Raw genomic sequence first — 19,689 nt, 5'->3', positions numbered from 1 at the left:
CCATTTACTAGATCATGGCACTCAGTGCCACGTCCAATCTGCGTTTAAAAATCTCCAGGGATGGTGAATCCACCACCTCTCTGGGCAGCCCATTCCAATGCCTGATTACTCTCTCTGTAAAGAATTTTCTCCTGATATCCAACAAATAGCTTCTCCCTGCTCCATAATTCTCTTGCAGTGATGACCTGTGCTGCTGCCTACCCCCAGGTTTGGGAAAGGCCCAGCCACGAAGGTAACACAAACCCCAGGCATCTTCTCCCAGCTGAGAGCACCTAAGTTTTGCAGCCAAGGTGCAGGGAGCGGCAGAGGGACGATAGCCACACACTGCCTGCCCTGCCTGCAGAGCTCCAGAGTGGCCATGGCCAGCCCAGCTTGGCACCATACCAGCTGTGCAGAGCAAGGGAGGTTGCTAAACAGCTACTTAATGTCCTGGGCTCCCTTGAGGTTTCGTTTTCATCAGTTTTTAGCATTCTGCAGAATTCTGTAAATGAAGTGTCGGTGGATTTTGGAGCAGAGACGGACAGAGATGCCCAACAGGCATCTGGCAGGATTTAAATTTTTGAAATATGTTTGAGAGCACAGCAGGAACATGTTGCTCTCCTCTGTCCAGCTCTGTCCTCTGCCCATACCATAGGAGAGCTGACTGGCTGCTGTGTCCCTCTCTAGGCAGACCCAGCTGTTTTACTGGTGTCCTCCCAACCCTAAAAGATTATGCCAGAAATAGGGCTAATTTCATCCTTCACTTTGGGGGGTGGTTTCGTTTTCCTTCCCTGTGAGGCTGTGGCAGAAGCAGTGTCTCTTGCACAGTACGTTTGGGAAAATGCCATCAGAGGCTGCTGTTGTTTGGGGTCCCCGTGCTCTGTCTGGCTTTCTGCTGTTATCTGCTCAGTGTCCTGAGGATTTGAAACCAGCTTTCTGCAGTTACAGTAATAAGCTTTTTCTTTATTCCTACCAGCTCTTTTGTAACTTGAAAAACATAATTTTCTAGGTACTCGATTCCCTGGCCCTTGCGGGAATGCTGCTCAAAGCACCCGACTTGCCAAGATGACTGCTGTGAGCATATACTGCTCCTTTGGGCCCCAAAAGAGGAGTCCAGCCCTGTTTGCCTGCTGAAATGCTGAAGCAGCCTCCAGGCTCAGGCTGGCAGGATGCTGCTCTGGGGACAGGTCACATGGGACAGACAGCCAAAGTAAACAGAACCCTCTTGCCCTCCTCGTCCTTGCTGCCTGCACAGTCATTCCCATCAGCTGGAAGGGGATGTGAAGTGAATTTCCCTTCTGCTGAAGAAAACCGATAGTCTTTTCCATGGGTTTGTGGTTGTTGGGAAGAGCAAAAGAGCATTTGCCAAGTGGGACACTGAAGGAAGGGGCCAGGAGGTTGTATGTGTAGGGCAAAGAAGAAAAAACCCACGGCCTTTGTTGTAGCTGTTTCTTGCAATTATTTCTAATGCCAGCCTTGGGATGGGATTCAATTTTTGAGGTCACTGAAATTACCTGAAGAGCTAGTGTTGCTTTTAAAACTGTGGGAGCTGCAGACCTGTCTCCAGGCAGGACCAACCTGCACAGGGTGTGGGACCCTGCCGTGGTTCAGCCCTGGGACACAGGGTGTTTGGGGCTCTCCCATCCAGCTGTGCTGTTCCCCTGCAGTACATGTAGGCAGGCTATTGAACCAAGCCTGCTCTTGCAGAAGTCCCTGAGTTCTAACATCTCCTTCCTGGCAACAAACCTCTGTGTTTTCCCTGGCAGTGTGTGTTTGTATGTTGGTGCAGCATGGGGCTGGGGGGTTCAGGGTACCAAGAGGATGCCACTGCAGGAGGAGCACCCAGTTTCTCCTTCAACCATTAGGAGCAGACGCTGTCTGCGCCAGCTCAATGACCCTGGCCTTTTTTTTAGTTGTATCATAGAATTAAAAATGAATCGTGCCCTCATTCTCCTTCAGGCCCTGCCCACCAGGCTTCCCCTACCTGCCCCGTGTCTCAGTGCTTTCTCCCTCCAGGTTTTTGATTTGCTCTGCAATTGTGAACTGCTCCAACATTAGTGTGGTGGAACAGAGGAGCAGATCGGTGTCCCAGGGCAGTCTTTTTAGGTGCTTCTGGTTGTGCTGGATCCGGGACTGCTCTCACTTCTCACCCCAAATCCTTCTGCTACTGCTGCTAAAAATAATCCTGCCAGTCCAAAGGTTATTGATTGTAGGGGTGTGAGAATTGCACCTGAGTGCTGTTAGTCCCTGGGTCAGTACCTGGAAATGCAGAGGGTAGGGACACTCACCTGCCTCTTTCCAGCCCAGGACTGTGCTCAGTGTCACAGCCAGCAATGTCCTGTACCCTGTCCCTGCTGCCTGTGGCTGGGTATTCTGTCATCCCTCCCCCATGCATGGGCTCCCAGCTTGGCGCTGGGGCTTGTGAGACATGAAGTTGAGGAGCAGGACATTCATTTTAGCACTGTGGCAGTCATGGTTTCTGCCAGTGCATCCTCCTCCTCCGTGCTGTGTCTGCAGCAGCTGAGGACGGCCATGACAGAGAGGGAACACACTCATCCTGGTGAACAGAGCAGTAGGATGACCATGGCTCTTGGGACAGGCAGAGGAGGAGGCTGCCAGGCAGTGATTCACAGTAGGATCCAGTTTTGGATGCTCTGTTTCAGCCTTTGGAAGAGCCTGTCTCACTCCCTCCCTCCCCACAAAGTCCATTCTCCCCTTGTTTTAACTAAAATTAGAGGGGGATGATGACCTCAATTTGGTTAACATGTTCACCTGCTCCCACCATGCCAGCAGGTCCTGGTGCTGCTGGGATTTGGGTCACAGTGCCCAGGGAACATGCTCTGGACTTGCAGCCCCTCCTTGCAACGACTTGGGCTGCAGATCCACAGTGCGGCACTGGCTCACACTGGTGATGACCATGAGGCAGCCAGGGAGGGTTAGTCCAGGGGGAACATTGCACAGAGGGAGCCTCATCCTCCTCATTATTACTTAGGGCAAATTCTTAGTTTGGTTCCTCTGGGCTAAGCTGCAGCAAGCCATCAACCCTGAAGGGTTGAAGAGTGCAGAGTTATGCCTCAACTCCACTGCACGGTGCACATTCAGGCCATAGTGCAGCACCACTTTATTAGTGCCTCAAGTGGCTTGAACAAGACTGAGCATTTCTCTCTGTCTCCCCTTTGTCTGGACTCAAGAAGGAGCCCAGATTCCCTCCAGATGCCCAGGATGGCCACAGCATGAACCCAAATTCCTAGAACTGCCAAGAGAGCAGAGAGGCTCCTGTGCAGAAGCTGCTTGGAACAGCTGTGCTGGACAGCCTGGGGAGGAAGCACAAATTTTTACAACTTTATTTAATAAGTTATTTATATAGTATTTGCTTGGTAACTGAAATACCACTTTTGTCCTCAGACACCCACCAAACCGGCTGAAGTGGGGCTGGGAACCCCAGCCTCCTGCAGCCTCTCGTCCCTGCTCACCTCTCAGGAACCCCATGGAGGTTTCCACTAGGGGAAGGGGGGAGAGTGTGCAAAAAAAAGTGTATTTATTTTCCTTTAATTACCAGACCAATGCAAACTGACAGGGCAGGGGGGCATCCTCCCAGTGCAGGGACCTGGGCTACACCCCCTGCTCTGGGCTGCAGCCGTGTGGGCAGTGCCTGTGGGCTCAGTGGGGCTGAGCACCATGTGGGCAGCAGCTCCTGTGAGCTTGAGGTCACAAGGCACAGGGGAGCCTGAATGCATCAGTCTCTTTTGTGACCTCTGCACGAGGGGGATGTTACACCATGGGGCAGAGGGAGTGGTGGCGGCAGCTGGAGATCATGTGCTGGGCATGGCATGGAGCTGAGAAGTGGCTGCTTTGCTTTCCCAGTGAGTGCACATGCTGCTTTTTTTTGCTGGTCTTATGCTGAAAAGCTGAGATTTATGTACTGTATGAAAAAAAACAAACACAACAAAACAGAAAAAAAGAAAAAATCCTAATGTTCCAAAATAAATGACAGTATATTTTGTACTTTGTAAAGTAATTAAAATGAAAAAAGAATAAAAAGTGAAACTTATGCTGTCTGCTTTTGTACTGATCAAACTGATGAAAATAAAGCAGAGCTTGGCATTGTCTATAAGATGTAACTCTAATTTCTTTTGCTTACAGCCACACTGGGCCTCACACCATTTAGGAAGGCCAGCAGACATCCCCAAGGCTCTCCAGTGTCCAGGACCTATCACCAGGTGTACTGTACCCCTATTGATGGTACCCACCACCATCTCCATCCTTCAGCTCTTCTCTGGGAGCCACAAACATGCCCCATCCTATTTCCTTAAAAGACAAAGTGAGATGCTGCTAGTGTAATTGTCAGACTTAGTTTTACCGGCTCACGATGCCCAAGGAGCCTGCAGAGCTCCAGCAGAGATCCCAGTGAAGCATCCCCAGAGCCCTGCAGCCCTTTCATGGCTTACATTAGGGCAGTCACTTGCTGAGTCCTGAGTCTCAGTCAGCAGCGTGGCTGCACAGCACCATTGCCACATGATTCTCTGCAAGGAGGAGCTGAAGAAGCTGGCTGAAATGTGCAAGAAAAACAGTGAAATCAGGCGTACCATCACCCTCTCACAGTTGTAACCATTTATAGTGGATGTTTAAAGGGAAGCAGCTCAACTGCATAAACTGTGGTCAAGAAAAGTATCTCCTTCTTAGCATAGTGTAACATATTTTTTACTCTTCCAGTCAAGCATAAGAGCCTTCATGTAAGAAATTAGTGTGGGATTGCTAATCTGAAATGCAGCCTTATTGCAGAGCACTGCCTTGAGGGTTTAATCCATTAATACACAAATAAATCAACACAGGCACTGCCATACAATCTCAGCACTGCCTGTCACTCCCTGCAAAAGCAACTGTCATCTTAGGGTAAATAGCAGGATTTAGGCTGTTAAACTGGTGTTCAGACCCTGAAGACACTGCACACACTGAGAGGCTTTTAGCATTTGAGTTACCTCACCTGCCCAGGCTCACACCTTTGAGCAGGAGGTGCTGGGCCACTGGGGGATGGGCAAGGCTCCAGCCCCTTGCAAAAAATGCTACAAAAATAGATTCTGATGAGTCATGATGAAGTAATATTATTTTAGGAGTTATTATTTTGAATGCTGCAGGGTAATTAGTAGTTCTCTGAGTCATTTGTTTTTGAAGGATCCTGCAGAGAAAAGAATCTGTTGTAATGCAACAAGTGCCCAAGATAATCTTTGTCTTACAGGCACTCGTGTGTTTTATTCCCAGCTGGGCAGTTTGCTGACAAGATGAGCCCAGCCTTGCTGTGCAGGGGCTCACGAGGTGGCCCAGGGGCCATGCTGGGGCCAGCTCTCCAGCAGGAAATTGCCAGCAGGATGGCAGGGTGTGGACAGGGCACTTGGGCTTGAACCTTTCATCCATCTCTCCTGCAGCTCCTTTAGCCCTCAGCCACTGCTGTGCTCAGAGCTGTACATGCACAGGGCTCTGTGCCCTTCTGGGCTATTTTAAGCCAAACGTGCCGGCATGGTGCTGTTCAGAGGGCGAATTACTCGTGTAATCAATGCCAAATCAAGTAGGTTATTCTAGCTCTAATTTGAGCTGCTCCCCATGTGCATCCCTGGCCCCCACCCCCCTCGCTGCAGGTATATTTAGGAATGCAGGTGTATTTTGGGCTACTTTACCATACTTTGAAGGACAAAATGATACAAAGTTGCCTTGCAGTGCACACTGGTGGTGACCTGGGGTCACCCCAGTATGGCAGGGCCCCTCAGTCGTGTGGGTGGAGCACAAGCCATGCAGGTTGGGCCTGCCTTCAACAGGTAAGGGGTGGCAGGGTGAAGAGGGTATTTTCATTTTCTGAGCCAAGACCGAGCCTATCAGCAATGCTGGCAGCATCTCTGGGAGAACACACTTTAGAAGGGGGAAAAACTGCTGCACAGCAGCAGCCAGGATAGAGTGAGAATCTGTGAGAGACAACCATGCAGACACCAAGGTCAGTGCAGGAAAGGGAGGAGAGAGAAAAACCAGGATTAAGGATGAGCCTGGGAAGAAGAGAAAGGTATGGGAAAGGCACTTTTAGATTTCTTCTTATTCCTGAGCAATAAAATAATTTCTCCAACATGAATCTGTTGTGCTTATGATGATAACGTGTGATCATCATAATGCCCTGTGATCATTATGATGCCCTGTCCTTATCCCAACCCACATGCTTTCCTTTAGATCTTCTCCCTCTGTCCTGTTGATGCAGGGGAGATGGTAACAGAGCAGCTCGGGCTGCACCTGACCAAGGTCGAATTGCCCCCCGCCACTGTAACCAAAACAAAGGTGAGTCCTGGTCTTGATGAACTGCAGATCCAGCGCCACTAACCTGGTTCCCACCAAGCAGGGTCTGAGAATCCCACAGACACTGTAATGAAAGCGCAAATGCCCCCACTGCATTAAGCCATACAACACTTCTATTTAGGGCTCAAGACCTCACTGGCATCTCATTAACACGCAGAATTTTCAATTTATTGCACAGCAAGATTGCTACACAACAAGGTATGACATGGCACTAACTCATCCCAGCTCTGCAGAAGGTCCAGCCCCAAGGTGCATTGGGTAACAGCTGTGCATGAGAGCAGCTGAGAGCCCAGCACTAACCAGCCCTCCTCAACAGCAACATCCTGACGGGAATTGTTTGTAACACCTTTCTTACAAGAGTTTTTGAATTTGTTTTCAATGCTTTAATAAGCCTCCTCGTATTAAAAGGGTACAGCTACTTCCATGAGGCTAACAAGACATGCTTGGACAGCACAAGTTGCCCAAGTCACATGTAGAATCAGGTATAAATTAAAGCTAACTAAATGAGAATTCACAGCAGTGAAGGTCTACCAATTTTACAGGAGCTTTCTGCTTGTTCTGCCTCAACCCACTCAGCAACACCTGTTTCACAGGAACGTCAGTAAGAACTGAGAGATGTGTCTCTATTTCTGCGTACACTGGTCCACCTTTCCTGTATTTTATGAAAAGCCCTTCAAGACTTACTTCATCAAGGTAAAGTTTAAACCCTGAGTTTGGTACAGACTTTCATCTAAGGAAGCCAAAATGTGAGTATGTGGTGTCCCTGGGGCCACAGATGCAGTGCCTGACTACAACAAGTATCAGTTCTGCAGGTGTGAAGGTGGCTCAGCTGACAGAAGTTGTTCCACATCACTGCGAACCAAAATGCTGAAGTTTAAATGCAGAGTGCAAGACAGAGAGGCTCATGTATGAAGTCATGCTCAAGAATATTCCTATTACTACTGATAAAGACTTTATAATCACTTTATTTAAAACATATCAGCTTGGATTTTGACAAAATAATTTGCACAGCAGAAGTACCCCACAGAGAGAAAAGACAATTCTGCTTGATGTTTGGAGTGTTTCACAGGGGACAGTTTCCCATTCTTGGATGTGAAATTGGTAAGTGCCTGCTACAGGTACATACAGCTGTTGTATCCTATTTCCATCACCTTACTGATAAGAAGGTACCAAGGAATGAGGCTCTGCTTCTCACCCATTAAGACTCCTTCCCCTGCTAGGCAATCCTGAAAACTCCGGCTAACTGCAACTAAGAGCTGCCATACCTCTGAAAATAGAAAGAGTGCAGGGACTCCCCCAGAAAAAATCAAAGACTCTGTTGTGTGATCAGCACAAGGAGACAAAAGTACCCGAGGAGTAGCGAGCACTGCTGAGATCCATGCCTGAGCACCAAGTCGGCAGGTAGCTGAGCAGGGACTTTGTTTCCAGCCTCCCTCCCATGATAGGCTAGATGGGCTTCTGTCACCATCTATCTGTCCTCCCACAGCCACAGCAGTGCAGACAGCCTGGGACTGATCTTTCCCTGCTGTCTTATTTAACAGTACTTTCCCCTGAAAACAGGTTCTCACTCTTCGAATGTGTTCCTCGGCTGTTCAGCCTTTAGTGCTGACACAGAAAGCCTGCAACAGCCCATGGACACACCACTGCCTTTAGGCCACCACACTGTATCCAGCTGTGCATCCAGTTTCCGCATGGGCCAGCAGCCCAGGCACAGTGCAGCTCGGGGTGGCCAGTCAGGACAGCTGTGATGGGCTTCAAGAGCCAGCAAAACCTCTCTTCCACATAAAAAACAGCTATAAAAAAACCCCCTTCCCCTTGAGAAATAGTTTGGCTCTGCTCAACACTGACACCCCAGAGCTGGTGACAGGGAGTGTCCATAAATCAATGTCCTTTGCTGTAGATTTCAGGCCATGCCAGCCTTCCTTGAGGGAGATGCTCTTCATCCTCAGGCACAGGGAGGCTCACCAGCTTGGGGCTGGGCCTCAGATTCTCAGGGAGCTCATCATGAACCAGCCAGAACACTCTGCATTTCCACACTCCTCAAGGAATGTGCTTCCTTCCTGCAGCCAGGGCAGAGTGTTTCAACAATGCAGAGATGACAACACACCCAGGCACTGCTATGGCTGTCTCTGCTCACAATCACTTGGCTTCACAGAATGAGTCTTCCTTTCCAAGAAGCTCATCACCAAGTCCCTCCATCGCCCTGGCATGGTGCTGAGGCCCAGCAGTATTGCTAGGTAAAAGACTTGACCAAGCTTACCATATGATCAACTCCACATGCCACATCCACCACCTCACCGGGTACAGTCACCTGGATGAGATACATGAGAATGGGTTATTTATCAAGCTAGTACTTTGCACCTGATATATACTATTTCTCAAGCTCTTCTGCTCAACATGCCAGCTGGTTTCACAGGGCCTTGTACCAATGGAAGTGCCAACTTGAAAACCCAGAAAGAACAAGATGTAGCACCAGGCATGCTTGTGCACTGAGCTGTGAAATACTCCTCTTTTTCCTCCACAGAAGCACATAAAGCTTTGGAAGGACAGGAGAGCTGGCTCACTAGCAGACTGAGACTGTAGCCTCAGCCCATCTGTTCAGCAGCAGAAGCAGCATGACTGAACAGAGAGCAGGAAGAGCATCTGCCCAAGCACCACAAGGATTTGCCTCTTCTCTCATCAGCGAGAAATGGAACAAGGCAAAGGCTCAACTCAGCCTAAGGCAGTTTGTGCTTTGACTAAGAGACCAACTCCTTACTCCTGAAATTACAGGCTCCTTCACTTAAAGCTGACCTCAAACTTGAGGAAAGCAGAGGCTAAAAAAGCAAGTTTTTCCTTAGAGCTAAGAGAGAGGACAGCTGGCCAATTCTTGGACAAGAGGAGGTCACAGACAAGGATCCCGGCACATTGCCATAGCACTGTGAGACAGGAGTTGGCTGTCTGAAGGAGCACAACCCCCAACATCCACACATAGGGAAACCTGGATGTGCCACACTTGGAGAATTCAGAAATTCCACTCAGCCACAGCAATGTGATTGTAGGCAAATGTTCCAGAGCTGGTCTAATTCTATTTATGTTTACAAGGAGGAGAAAACATATTACAGAAACACATCCACTGCAAGCTCAGACACATGAACAGGAAGTCAAGAGTAGTCCCACTGCTTGCCTACCTCCTCTCCTACTTGGCCTTCATGGAGACCAGGTACATCAGTTAGGCTGAACTCCAGAGCCAAGGACTCTTCTACATTCACTGAGTCTGGCTCTCAGAGCCATCTGAGGGAAGGGAGTAGAACTGGAAGTGCTATACAACAGCTATGAAAACAGTTGAATAAGGATCTCCTACTGTAACCTCACAGTCAGTCCAGTGACCCACCATCACAGCTGGGAAGGAAGCCCACCACTATGCAGACCTGTAGCCATGACAGTCTGAGCACCATGACCAAAATGTTCACCTAATTTAGATAAGTAATTTCTTCTGGGACAGATGACCAATACTGGTGGTTTTCTTTGCAGCACATACAAAAGTGAAGAGGAAGGAAGAGGCAGTAAGGGCAGCACGTAGATGATGGTGAACAGGAAGGAGATGAGAACTGTTCAGATGTGGTGGCACAGCACCAGATGCTGTTTCGGGACCTGAAATCGTTACTGGCATAGTAGACTAAAAGGTTTACTGAATACCTCCATCCCTAAGGAGGCTACACAAGGACCTCTGGAAAACAAAGCACTTCTACAGTCATCTTAGACTTCCAGTTCTTTCAGAATTACTCAACAAAACCACACAAAAAAAACTAGCCAAAGAATATACTCTTGGCATTAATATCACAATCCTTACCCTCCACGGGAAATACTGGTCTTCCATTCTTCCAGTTCCCAGGCACCCTCTTAGATTCTTGCCCCATACAAACAGTTCTCCTCTGTCTATACAGGAGAAAAAAAATAATAGAAAAGAACAGAGACATTAAAAAGGACAAATTCTATTTTTGATGTTGGCAAATGTGGCTACAGTGCTTCTGTTATACAAGCAGTATGACAGCCACCAATTTACTTCAAGGTACAATAAATGTACTTGTGTTTGGGGAAAATGCCTAATGAGCAGGACAAGCAACAAGTTCTGTGCACAAGTCTTTGTTTCCCCCTCTTACAGCTATTGCTTTAGCATTTTATTTGAAGAAAGAGCACAGAAGAAGAAATTCCAGGGAACCATTTGAGAAATGAATCATTTATGATGGAAGTCGGACAATTGGAACTGATCCATATCAGCTATAAGCAGAGCAAATCCAGTAAGCAAGACAGTGAGATCTGTCCCAAGCCATCACCTGGGGACTGCTTATTCAGCTGCCTGACAGAAGTGACCTTCTAACGACAGCTGGGGAAAAGCAAAAACTTGTGTTTAACAGAGTTAAAAGTTTTATGCTCCTCAGGAAAATATGTAGATCTTGGAAGTGTTTGGATCAGCCCCACTGCAGAGACAACCAAAGCACAATCTATAAAGTATGTATAATTTAATCAAAACATGGTTTCTAATACTTCCTGAACACTAAGGGGAGCCCAGTTACAAGCACCCTGCAACAAGACTGACAGTGTCACATACGCCGCTTGCCCCAAACGACACAGCACCGGCACTGAAGTGCCCCTCCACAAACACTCACTGTGGGTGTCTGTGCTGCTGCCCTCTGCTGCTTGATGTCAAATGACTTTCAAATTCCAAACCCTACTAAGGCTGGGAACCCACACAGGGTGCACAGAGCACACACAGTGTGATACCCTTTGCATATTAAATGTCTGGGTCTGCCCACATCGGGCTGTTAACTCAATTGGTCAGAAATGCCAAGAAACCCTGACATCCAGCTCCACTTAGACTCAGTTTTAATTTGTTCATTTATCACTTATAAATTCGTGCTGCTCCTAAAGTGCACAAATTCTGCACAGAGAAATGGAAAAACTTTCCAGGTTTCCTGTTTGAGAAAAGTTTTTTTGTTTGCTTTAGACAAATAACACTTTCTTAATTAATGCATAAGTTAGCACAGTATGTATGCCAGAAACCTGCTACCTGCCCCCCTGCTGCATTCCAGTGTGCTTTCAGTTTCAAGAAAGATGGGTGCTTTTTTTGTGTTTTTCATTTTTTTTTCTTTTGGTTTGTCTTATTTTCTGCCAATAACACAGCAATCTGACTTCCCCACGACAGGAGGATGAGAAACTTACTTGTAAGTGCTGCAAACTGGCCGAGTCCACAGCGAATATGAGCAACACAGATGTCTGAATTGAAGTCTGACCAGCCAAAAAGGCTGGGTGGGATCATCTCTGGCACTGCTGTCTCTGTTAGGTTTGGTCCTTTCCCAAGAATTCCATATCCCCAGACAAAAATATTTCCTTCTTCTGTATTATAAGAACACATTCTGTAAGAAAGTCTGTGCTTGTGAAATTCATGCCACAACCAAGAGTTAATCAAAACCCAAGCAATATTTTCCTTTCTCACAGACCAGTCTAACACCTTTTGATTATTTCAAATCTGCAAACAATGCATTCTCATCCAAATGCCTCAGTTTTTTCCTAAGATGTGTAAGCAGTCAAGCTTCCCAGGTAAAACTTTCATAGGGAAATAATGCCAAGACAGTGTGGGCTGGATAAAATAATTCAGCTTACTGACTGATGGGATAGAGGTTGAGGGTTTATTATCATGGCTTTCTCCTTTGAGGCGTGCCCAAACCACCAGTAGGCTCATCACTCTGCCTGGCATTCTGCCTTAAGTTGGGTGCTTGAGAAAGTCAGCAGTTGGACAGTGTAAGACAGAGTAAGTTTCTATGTCAGCTAGCTCTGTTCCCTTCATGCTAGAAGCTCAAATGTCTGGTCACCACGACTCCATCATAAATATGAACATCTTCCTCAAGATAATCCTTCATAAAAGCAGTACAATCCCCTCCCTCATTACTTCACTCAGCAAGCCTCTAGCTGTGCTCCCCAGCACTGACAATCCAAGGTACAGTCACTAAGAAACTGCTGCAGACTTTCACTGTTCTCAGAACTCTCTACTTTCTGTCCTAGTTTATCAAGATTTATAAACATGTCAGACTCATATGGAGTCTGAAGTGTGGCCTTACTTCCTCCCTATATCCATACTCATCAAAGGCCACACACAGCCCGTGTGACAGGCAACAGCAGCCATACTCTTGTTCTAGTCTGCAGAAGCTCTCAAAACGGCACACACTGGAAGCAATGCTCTGTACTAGTGAAAACAACTCCTCTAGTACATTCTTAAATCACAGATTTCTCAGTCTCACAGCTCTCCTCATCATGGACAGTACTTACCTATTTCCAGAAAACAACATGTTTGTTCCACGATGTTACAATTCACCTACTGCATGGCCTTGCACTAAAGTGAATGATCCTAGAAGTGAACTCACCTGTTAGCACAGCATTGCCAGTCCCTCCACAGGCAGCCTCCTTTATCTTCCCAATCTTGAATGGCAAATGTCTGGGAACATTCACCTGTATGAGATTGCAGAGGAGTTGTCAGACACAAGGTAAACTGCAAACCAGACACACATTTTAACTTATTCTCTAGTTCTGGTTAGAGCTTACATACACTGGATTCCTGACATAACCTTTATTGCCTGAATAACAGAGTAAGTGCAAGTCCAAAAATTAAAAAAAAAAAACTACATGAAATTCATTAAGGTGAGGACAAGGTGGAAAAGGTTACCCACTGAAAAGCTTATATGAAAGACAACAAGGCTAGGAATGCCTAATGTCTGCTTCTATCCCTTGGTTCTCCAAGTCAGACACAACAGGGAAGTCAATAAGTAAACATGTTTGCAAGTTTTCACGATGGACTAGATCACTAAAATTTGGTTTGCAGTGACATTTTTGAACATTCTGAAGAAAAATCACTAGAAGAAAATTGCACTTATTTGGTACAGTCCAACACAACAGAAACATAGACAGCTTGACACATGTAAAGAGCAGTCTCTGATTTCACAGCTCTGCTATTCCACAATTTGGACCTCATCTATATTGTAGCTAAGACTCTTGGTTTTGCCATTCATCCATTTCAGACCCCTCTGACCTCCATCGAGCATCCAGCTAGGAAAACTACTACACAGCATAACCGTTTTCAGGCATTACAGGTCTCAGGATTTAGCCCTACATTAAGGATACATCAGCAGAGGCATGGGAAACAAAGGTTTCTAAAATTTTGCTAAAGCCATTCTAATGCAACTGTCTGCTCCTAGCCTTCTGCCAAGAGTAGCTTGAGTATTAATTCCCTCACTCCACTTCCTAAACTAACTGTAAGATGAGACCATCTGCCTAATGAGTTCAGTACTACAATGCCTAGTGTGAAGTCAGCGTTGTATTTTTGTCCCATGTAAGTATGTTGCAAAAAAACTTTTATCTGTGAGACACTGGAATTTGTTTAAGACTCAGTTATAAACCTACTAAGGATGTCCATTCGAAATTCTAGATTAGCCAGCCAAAAGACTAATTCCTGTCCTGAAACTCGCAAAAGCGCTTGAGCTGGGTCTCATGGAGTTCTTCGACTAACAAACTGGGGTGAGGAGACAGAAGCCTTTGCCTATTAAAGCTGGGAAACATACTGCCCTAAAACTATACAAACATGTCAGATAGGTTGGTTTTATAAGCATAGGTAAAAGTAGTCTGTTATTAGTATTAGTTTATATCAATTTACACTGCTGTCAGAAGGACCCAGAGCAGGGATAAGTGCAACATCTTTAACTCTGTGCACAGCAGCTGAATTGAAACATGTAAAAACACACTCCCAGGCCAACTGACCTGTGTGGTTTCTGTGACAGATGCCAACTGCAAGTATTCTGAATTTCCCCAACCAAAGACATCTCCTTCATCCGAAACAGCCAGACAACAGTCCCCATAGGAAGAGACCTGGATAATGTTTACTCCAGCAATGTCACCATGTAGCTTAGTAGGAACACTGGTGATGTTGTAGTGTCCAAGACCTGAAAGAAAAAAAAGTTGAGAGATGATGAAGAATTTTTTCCAGATGCACTTTTAACGCCTGCATAGGACCATTTTGTCATGTAACAAAATCAGGCATCCTCCAAAAGACATCTTTCTGTCCATACTGCTTAGCTTCAATGGACAAGCAGCCATAAACACCACTTCCAGTAGTCAAAACTACCTCTCTGGAGTACACAACAACTTTATACGATCACACCTGGAAAACAGTCTCATCTCTCTTGTCTGCATGGACCAAAGTGTTTGAAGAACAGTAACAAAGCCAGGCAGATATCCTGACAAGAGATGAAGTTTCACAAGCTGGCTGCATCCTGTCTTCTGCAAGGAGAGCCATGAGCGACAGCACACTGCAATCAGTTAGACAACAGCAAGTGGCAAAAGAGGCTGGGAAGCAAATGCTTTACACGACAAATTGTTGCCTGGAAAAGAGACCAGAATGTAGATGACAGAAAAATGGGCTACAGCATATTGGCACAAAAAACCATGGGAGGAACACAGCTTTGGGAGCAGCAGGACTAAACAGCAGGAATGAATGTGAGGAAGTTCTCTGACAGCAAAAGCCACCAGAAAAAGTGCCTGCCCAAAGATCCCATGCTAAGATAGCAGAGGCTGCCAAAGAGCTTAGTCAGTTCAAAAGAGCAAGAAGCAAAACAGATCCTGAAACAAGAATCAGGAAGGTAACGCCTGCACAGAACTGGGGAGCTAAACTGCCCATGTCACTTCCACATCCCCTCAGAAGCTTTTAACAGCACACATTCTCCTCAGACTGCATGCTTGGATTGCCTTGCGTGGCATCCTAAAGCTCCTCCAAAAATGAACTGGATTGTCTCAGTTTGGTTATACAAGAGTACCAAGAACATCTGCACACAGCTGGAAACATACCAGCCCCTTTCTGTCCACACATGCACGACAAATACACATCATAAGCTGTGAATTGTGACAACTTGCTATATTCATCAATTCCCTGAAAAGCAAACTGAGCTGAGCTCCTACCTGTCTGTCCATCAGCTCCCCATCCACATGCATAGACTGAACCTTTCTTGGTTCTAAACAGACTGTGGTCCTGCCCACACGCTACCTGCACACAAACAAAAAGTCAGAGCTGGTCAGGAAAGGTCATGTGTTCAGACTCAATGTAACGAAGCATTACTGGCAGATAAACTGAGCCTCTACAATGCCCATCACTTCAGATTTTGACCTTTCTCTCCTGATCAAATGGCTCTACAGATGGGGAAGACCAAGAACAGCAGGACACAACACTGAACAGCAAGATACAACGCCAAAACCAGCAGCATATTTTTGATGGAAAGTGATGTTGCAGTTGATTTGTTCTGAAATCCAACAGGGAAAGAAAGCTCAATTCAGCAGTACAACACAATAAAACAGCAAAGGGTAAATAAGAGCTCTCCTTTCCCAGAGTGCTAACGACATGGCTCTTGATGCCAGCTACAAACTGCTATTGATTCCTTGCCATGTAAGTGCTCTAGGTACACAGCTGTTCTCAAATCTACATTTATGTTGAACTAGCAATCATGTCTGCCACAGGCTTGGCATGAATTAAAGCCAAGCAAAAAGTTATTCAAAAGCAGACATTAAAAATTAGCCAAAGATTAAAGGGATTTAATCAACAAGGTAAGAGAGGCACTACCAATATCAAGCACATAACTGGTATCAAAGTACAAACAGGTACCAAGTATTCAACCCTCTCGAAAAAATAAAACCATGAAAAGTCCAAACAGAAGTTTACCAGCCTAATTCAAAACATTTTCAGGTTGTACCATGCCACAGTCTCATCAGATAAACCTAACTGAATGACCCTTCCTTGAAACAGGAGCAATGTTTGCCCATAGAGTATGTCTACAAGGGCACAGATATACTAACAAACTGTTCCTGGGAATACTGCAGCCATGGCAGGCATAGTGGCATTTCTGCTGCTCTGCAGTCCCTTGCTCTCCAGGGAACCTGCCCTAGAGAAATGCTGGCTAGTCTAAGTAATGGTCTCACAGCTCACTTTTGAAAAGGGAAAGACAAAATTCAAACTAAAACAAGCAATATAAAATTGACAAGAGGAACAAGAAATCAGGACAGGAAGAGATGAGGTGTCAGAATGACCTCCCTGTACTGGCAAGCCCAGAAATGGACACTGTACTTCAACAACACTGAGCAGAAGGGAAGAACCACCTCCCTTGACCTGCAGGTAACGCTCCTCCTAATGCAGCCCAGGGTATCATTTCCCTTCTCTGCAGCAAGGGCACACCACCAGCTCATGGTCAACATGGCGTCCACCAGAACCCCCAGGGCCTTTTCCTCACAGCCAGTCATCCCCAGCACACAGTGGTGTCTGGGGCTGCTCCTACCCAGTGGCAGGACCTGGCCCCTCCCCTTGCTGAACTTGATAAGGTTCACATAGGCCCAATTCTCCAGCCTCTGGATGGCAGCACCATCCTCTGGTTTATCAGCCACTCCTCACAGTTTACGCCGTCTGTTAACCTGCTAAGTGTATAAGTGTACACTCAGTGATCCAGACCACTAGGGAAAAAGTAAACAGGACTGGACCCAGTACTGACCCCTGGGATACAGCACTCCTTACCGGTTTCAACTTGGTTTCATGCCAATGACTGCCACCCTCTGAGCTCAGCTTTCAATCCATCTTCAGAACTGAGTTCAGATGATCCTCTTACCTGGACAACTCTGCTGTCAAACTCCTTCAGCTGATGAATGAGATAGCTTTCACTAGACACCAAACAACCATCGAGAAGAAAAAAGACAACACAGAAGATTTCAGAGGACTGCAACTGAAAAAAGCAAAGGTAAACCTGCCTTTACTGAAAGCCACTTTATTATTTCAAGAAGAGATTTGTCCACATGTAGTTCCACATGCAAAATAACTGCATGAAGAAGGAACATAATTTTACATTCTCTTCTTTAAGAAATTAAGAACTGTCACTTCTTAAATATAACTTTCCATGGGAATTAGGGAGTAGGAGCAATCCTCAAAAGATGGTCCCTAGTCTAGAATGAGCACAGACACTACATAATACTGCAGCACCTATATAAACACTACACTTAACTAGAGATTAACCAAATATTCCAGAGCGCAGTGTAGTGCTAACATCCCTGTCGTTATTTCACAATACCAGGAATTATGAACAATCCAATGACTGACTTGCAGTATCAAGGCTAACAAAAGCTACCTAATTTCAGCTATTTTCTCAAACTCTACACTCCAAGTGCTGAGGATCACAGAGAGAGCAATGAGCAAGATTTCTTCTAGGTCCTGCCAGGGATCAGAAACTTCCACTTACACATTCCCACTATCCACTTGCTCACTGCTATCTTACAGAGCATTTTGAGCATATGCTTTGGTGTGGCCCACCAAAAATCCCTGTGAAGGAAAAGCACTACAGATTCAGAGGCAGTTACAACAGAGATTCAACAAAAGCATACCTCTTTCATAACTAAATGGCATTTCTAACACCCTCAGGAATTGCACATGGCTCTGAGCCATTAAAGGGAGAAAGCCCAACTAATTAACACCAATTACTTCAAGCAATTTATGAAGGCTGGGTTTCCTCTCTACACCCTGTGAGAACTGTCCCATGCTGACCATCCTTTTGTCTTTTGTGAATGTGGTCACCAGAACATTAGTGCCCAGTATAGGTTCAAAGCCAGGCCACTTGTATGACGCCTGCAGCACAAAAGCCTGTTCTCAGACTCCTTAATCTCAAATGGCATGCCTATACTACCAGACTTTTCCCACCTTAGGCCTTTCTGCAGAGTTGTTTTCATGCAATTGTTTTTAACATTAAAAAAGTTCAGGATCTTTCAATTCTCACCTGTAAATTTCATCTTCAATAACCTTCCGGCCACACTGTCCATAAGAATTGTTTCCCATTGTGAAAACTGAAAAACAGTGATAAAATGCATTAGTTTTATTACTGTCCAATCCCCTGAAAGCCTCTTTTCAGGTCCACAAAATATTTTCATGCCATTCTCAGTCTGAAAGGGAGAGCACTGTAACAGAAAAATGGCATAAGCTTTCTTCAAAGCAAGTCCACTTTAATTTAAGTGACCGACTCCATTTTCATCAACAAAACCCAGCAATATTGTTGCAGGCACAGCAGCGGTACCTGGAGCCCATTCATTGGCTGTTTGTCAGGAATTGCCTGGTTCATCCTGCGTTGTCAAGGAGACTCAGAAATAGATCAGTGTTCCCACTGGAATGGTAAATCAACCAACCAACCAGCTCACCCATTGAGAAGCTGCACTGAATCGCCTGGTGCAGCACTGAAGCCACTGCACCACAGAATTCCCAAAGACATGGAGAGATAATTCACAAACAGGATCGTCTCTATAAAGGGCTATTAATTAATTAATTGCTTGTATTAATGCAGCACTCCAGAGCTCCAAGGGGAAAGTAACACAGGAGTATTGGCATAGTCATCCAAAGCTGCATTCAAAAATGTCTGAGTGAACTGACAAACAGGCTGCACTTCAGCCAGGCCTGGGGCAAGATAAACAAACCTCAGACTGAAAAAGCTCCCAACACATTTACAGTTTGAGCCAAGCAGAGCTCACATTTCTCCCTTGCAGCAGCAATCCCACAAAGGCCAACAGCTGCCTGTATTCCATTTACAGTGCAGACAGCCCACCTGGGGTTGGTCTAGTTCTAAAGGACAGAAATCAATTTTTTTTTGAGCTCTTAATAAAAGCATAGTCAGGCATCCCTTGTCCACAGCACAAGCAACATTATACCTCCTTCGCTATCTGTCAGGACCAGGGAATGGGCTCTCCCACAGGACACCTGCAAGACTCGAGTCTGCTGCGGCTTCTCCAGTGGTAATGGAATTGGAGATGGTTCCAAGACATAATCATAGCCCTTAGCTTAATGAAGACAGAAAAATGTTAAGTCAGTAGCTTCCATAAAGTAAATTTAGCATATATTTGCTGATTCCGTTGTACATTCACATACTCACTTCTCCTTTGTTACAAAAGCAGATACATTTTAGAAAGCCAAGATAGAGGCTGACAGAAATTTATTACAGAGAAAGAGAGAAGGTAAAAGCCATGGTGAAGGCTCAAGCCAATATCACTGCCTAATCAAAGGTCCACCACACCTAAAGGCTGAGTTAAGGCTTCAGGTGGCAGAATTGAGAAACTGAGGCTTTCAGCCATATGTTCAACCACTTTGATGAATAAGGCTGGATTACCAGAACTTAACACGAAGCACAAACTAAGTACTGTGTGAAAATGGGGATATTGCAAACAAGATACAAGAGCAAGGATCACAAACAACAAAAAAAGGAGGAAAGGTGAACAAAAAAAAATCTTAGGGCTTTATATTTAAAGAACAGTAGATTAAAGGCTCTTTCAGAAAAAAGGAATGCA

At 45.8% G+C, this 19,689-nt stretch overlaps 1 protein-coding gene across 2 annotated transcripts in view; it reads right to left on the bottom strand.

The window, feature by feature from the left end:
• The window catches only part of RCC1L (RCC1 like), a 32,444-nt gene that overhangs the window by 9,143 nt on the left and 3,612 nt on the right, over nt 1-19,689 (bottom strand). The window contains exons 3-12 of one of the 2 annotated variants that reach the window (XM_051809597.1): nt 19,057-19,185; nt 18,138-18,204; nt 16,983-17,034; nt 15,295-15,379; nt 14,101-14,282; nt 12,714-12,798; nt 11,515-11,688; nt 10,145-10,230; nt 8,573-8,623; nt 4,305-4,528 (exon numbers count right to left, since the gene is read on the bottom strand). In XM_051809597.1, coding sequence (XP_051665557.1) covers nt 4,463-4,528; nt 8,573-8,623; nt 10,145-10,230; nt 11,515-11,688; nt 12,714-12,798; nt 14,101-14,282; nt 15,295-15,379; nt 16,983-17,034; nt 18,138-18,204; nt 19,057-19,185 — 977 coding nt within the window. In that variant the 3' untranslated portion in view covers nt 4,305-4,462. Of the gene's footprint in view, nt 1-4,304; nt 4,529-8,572; nt 8,624-10,144; nt 10,231-11,514; nt 11,689-12,713; nt 12,799-14,100; nt 14,283-15,294; nt 15,380-16,982; nt 17,035-18,137; nt 18,205-19,056; nt 19,186-19,689 lie in introns of those variants that run through there. The other variant, XM_051809599.1, reaches the window with a different exon arrangement.

Source organism: Manacus candei, unplaced genomic scaffold (assembly GCF_025592945.1).
Source record: "Manacus candei isolate 608988 ecotype Guabito, Panama unplaced genomic scaffold, ASM2559294v1 h1tg000076l, whole genome shotgun sequence".
NCBI lineage: Eukaryota > Metazoa > Chordata > Aves > Passeriformes > Pipridae > Manacus > Manacus candei.
This window is presented reverse-complemented; position numbering and strand designations above follow the sequence as displayed.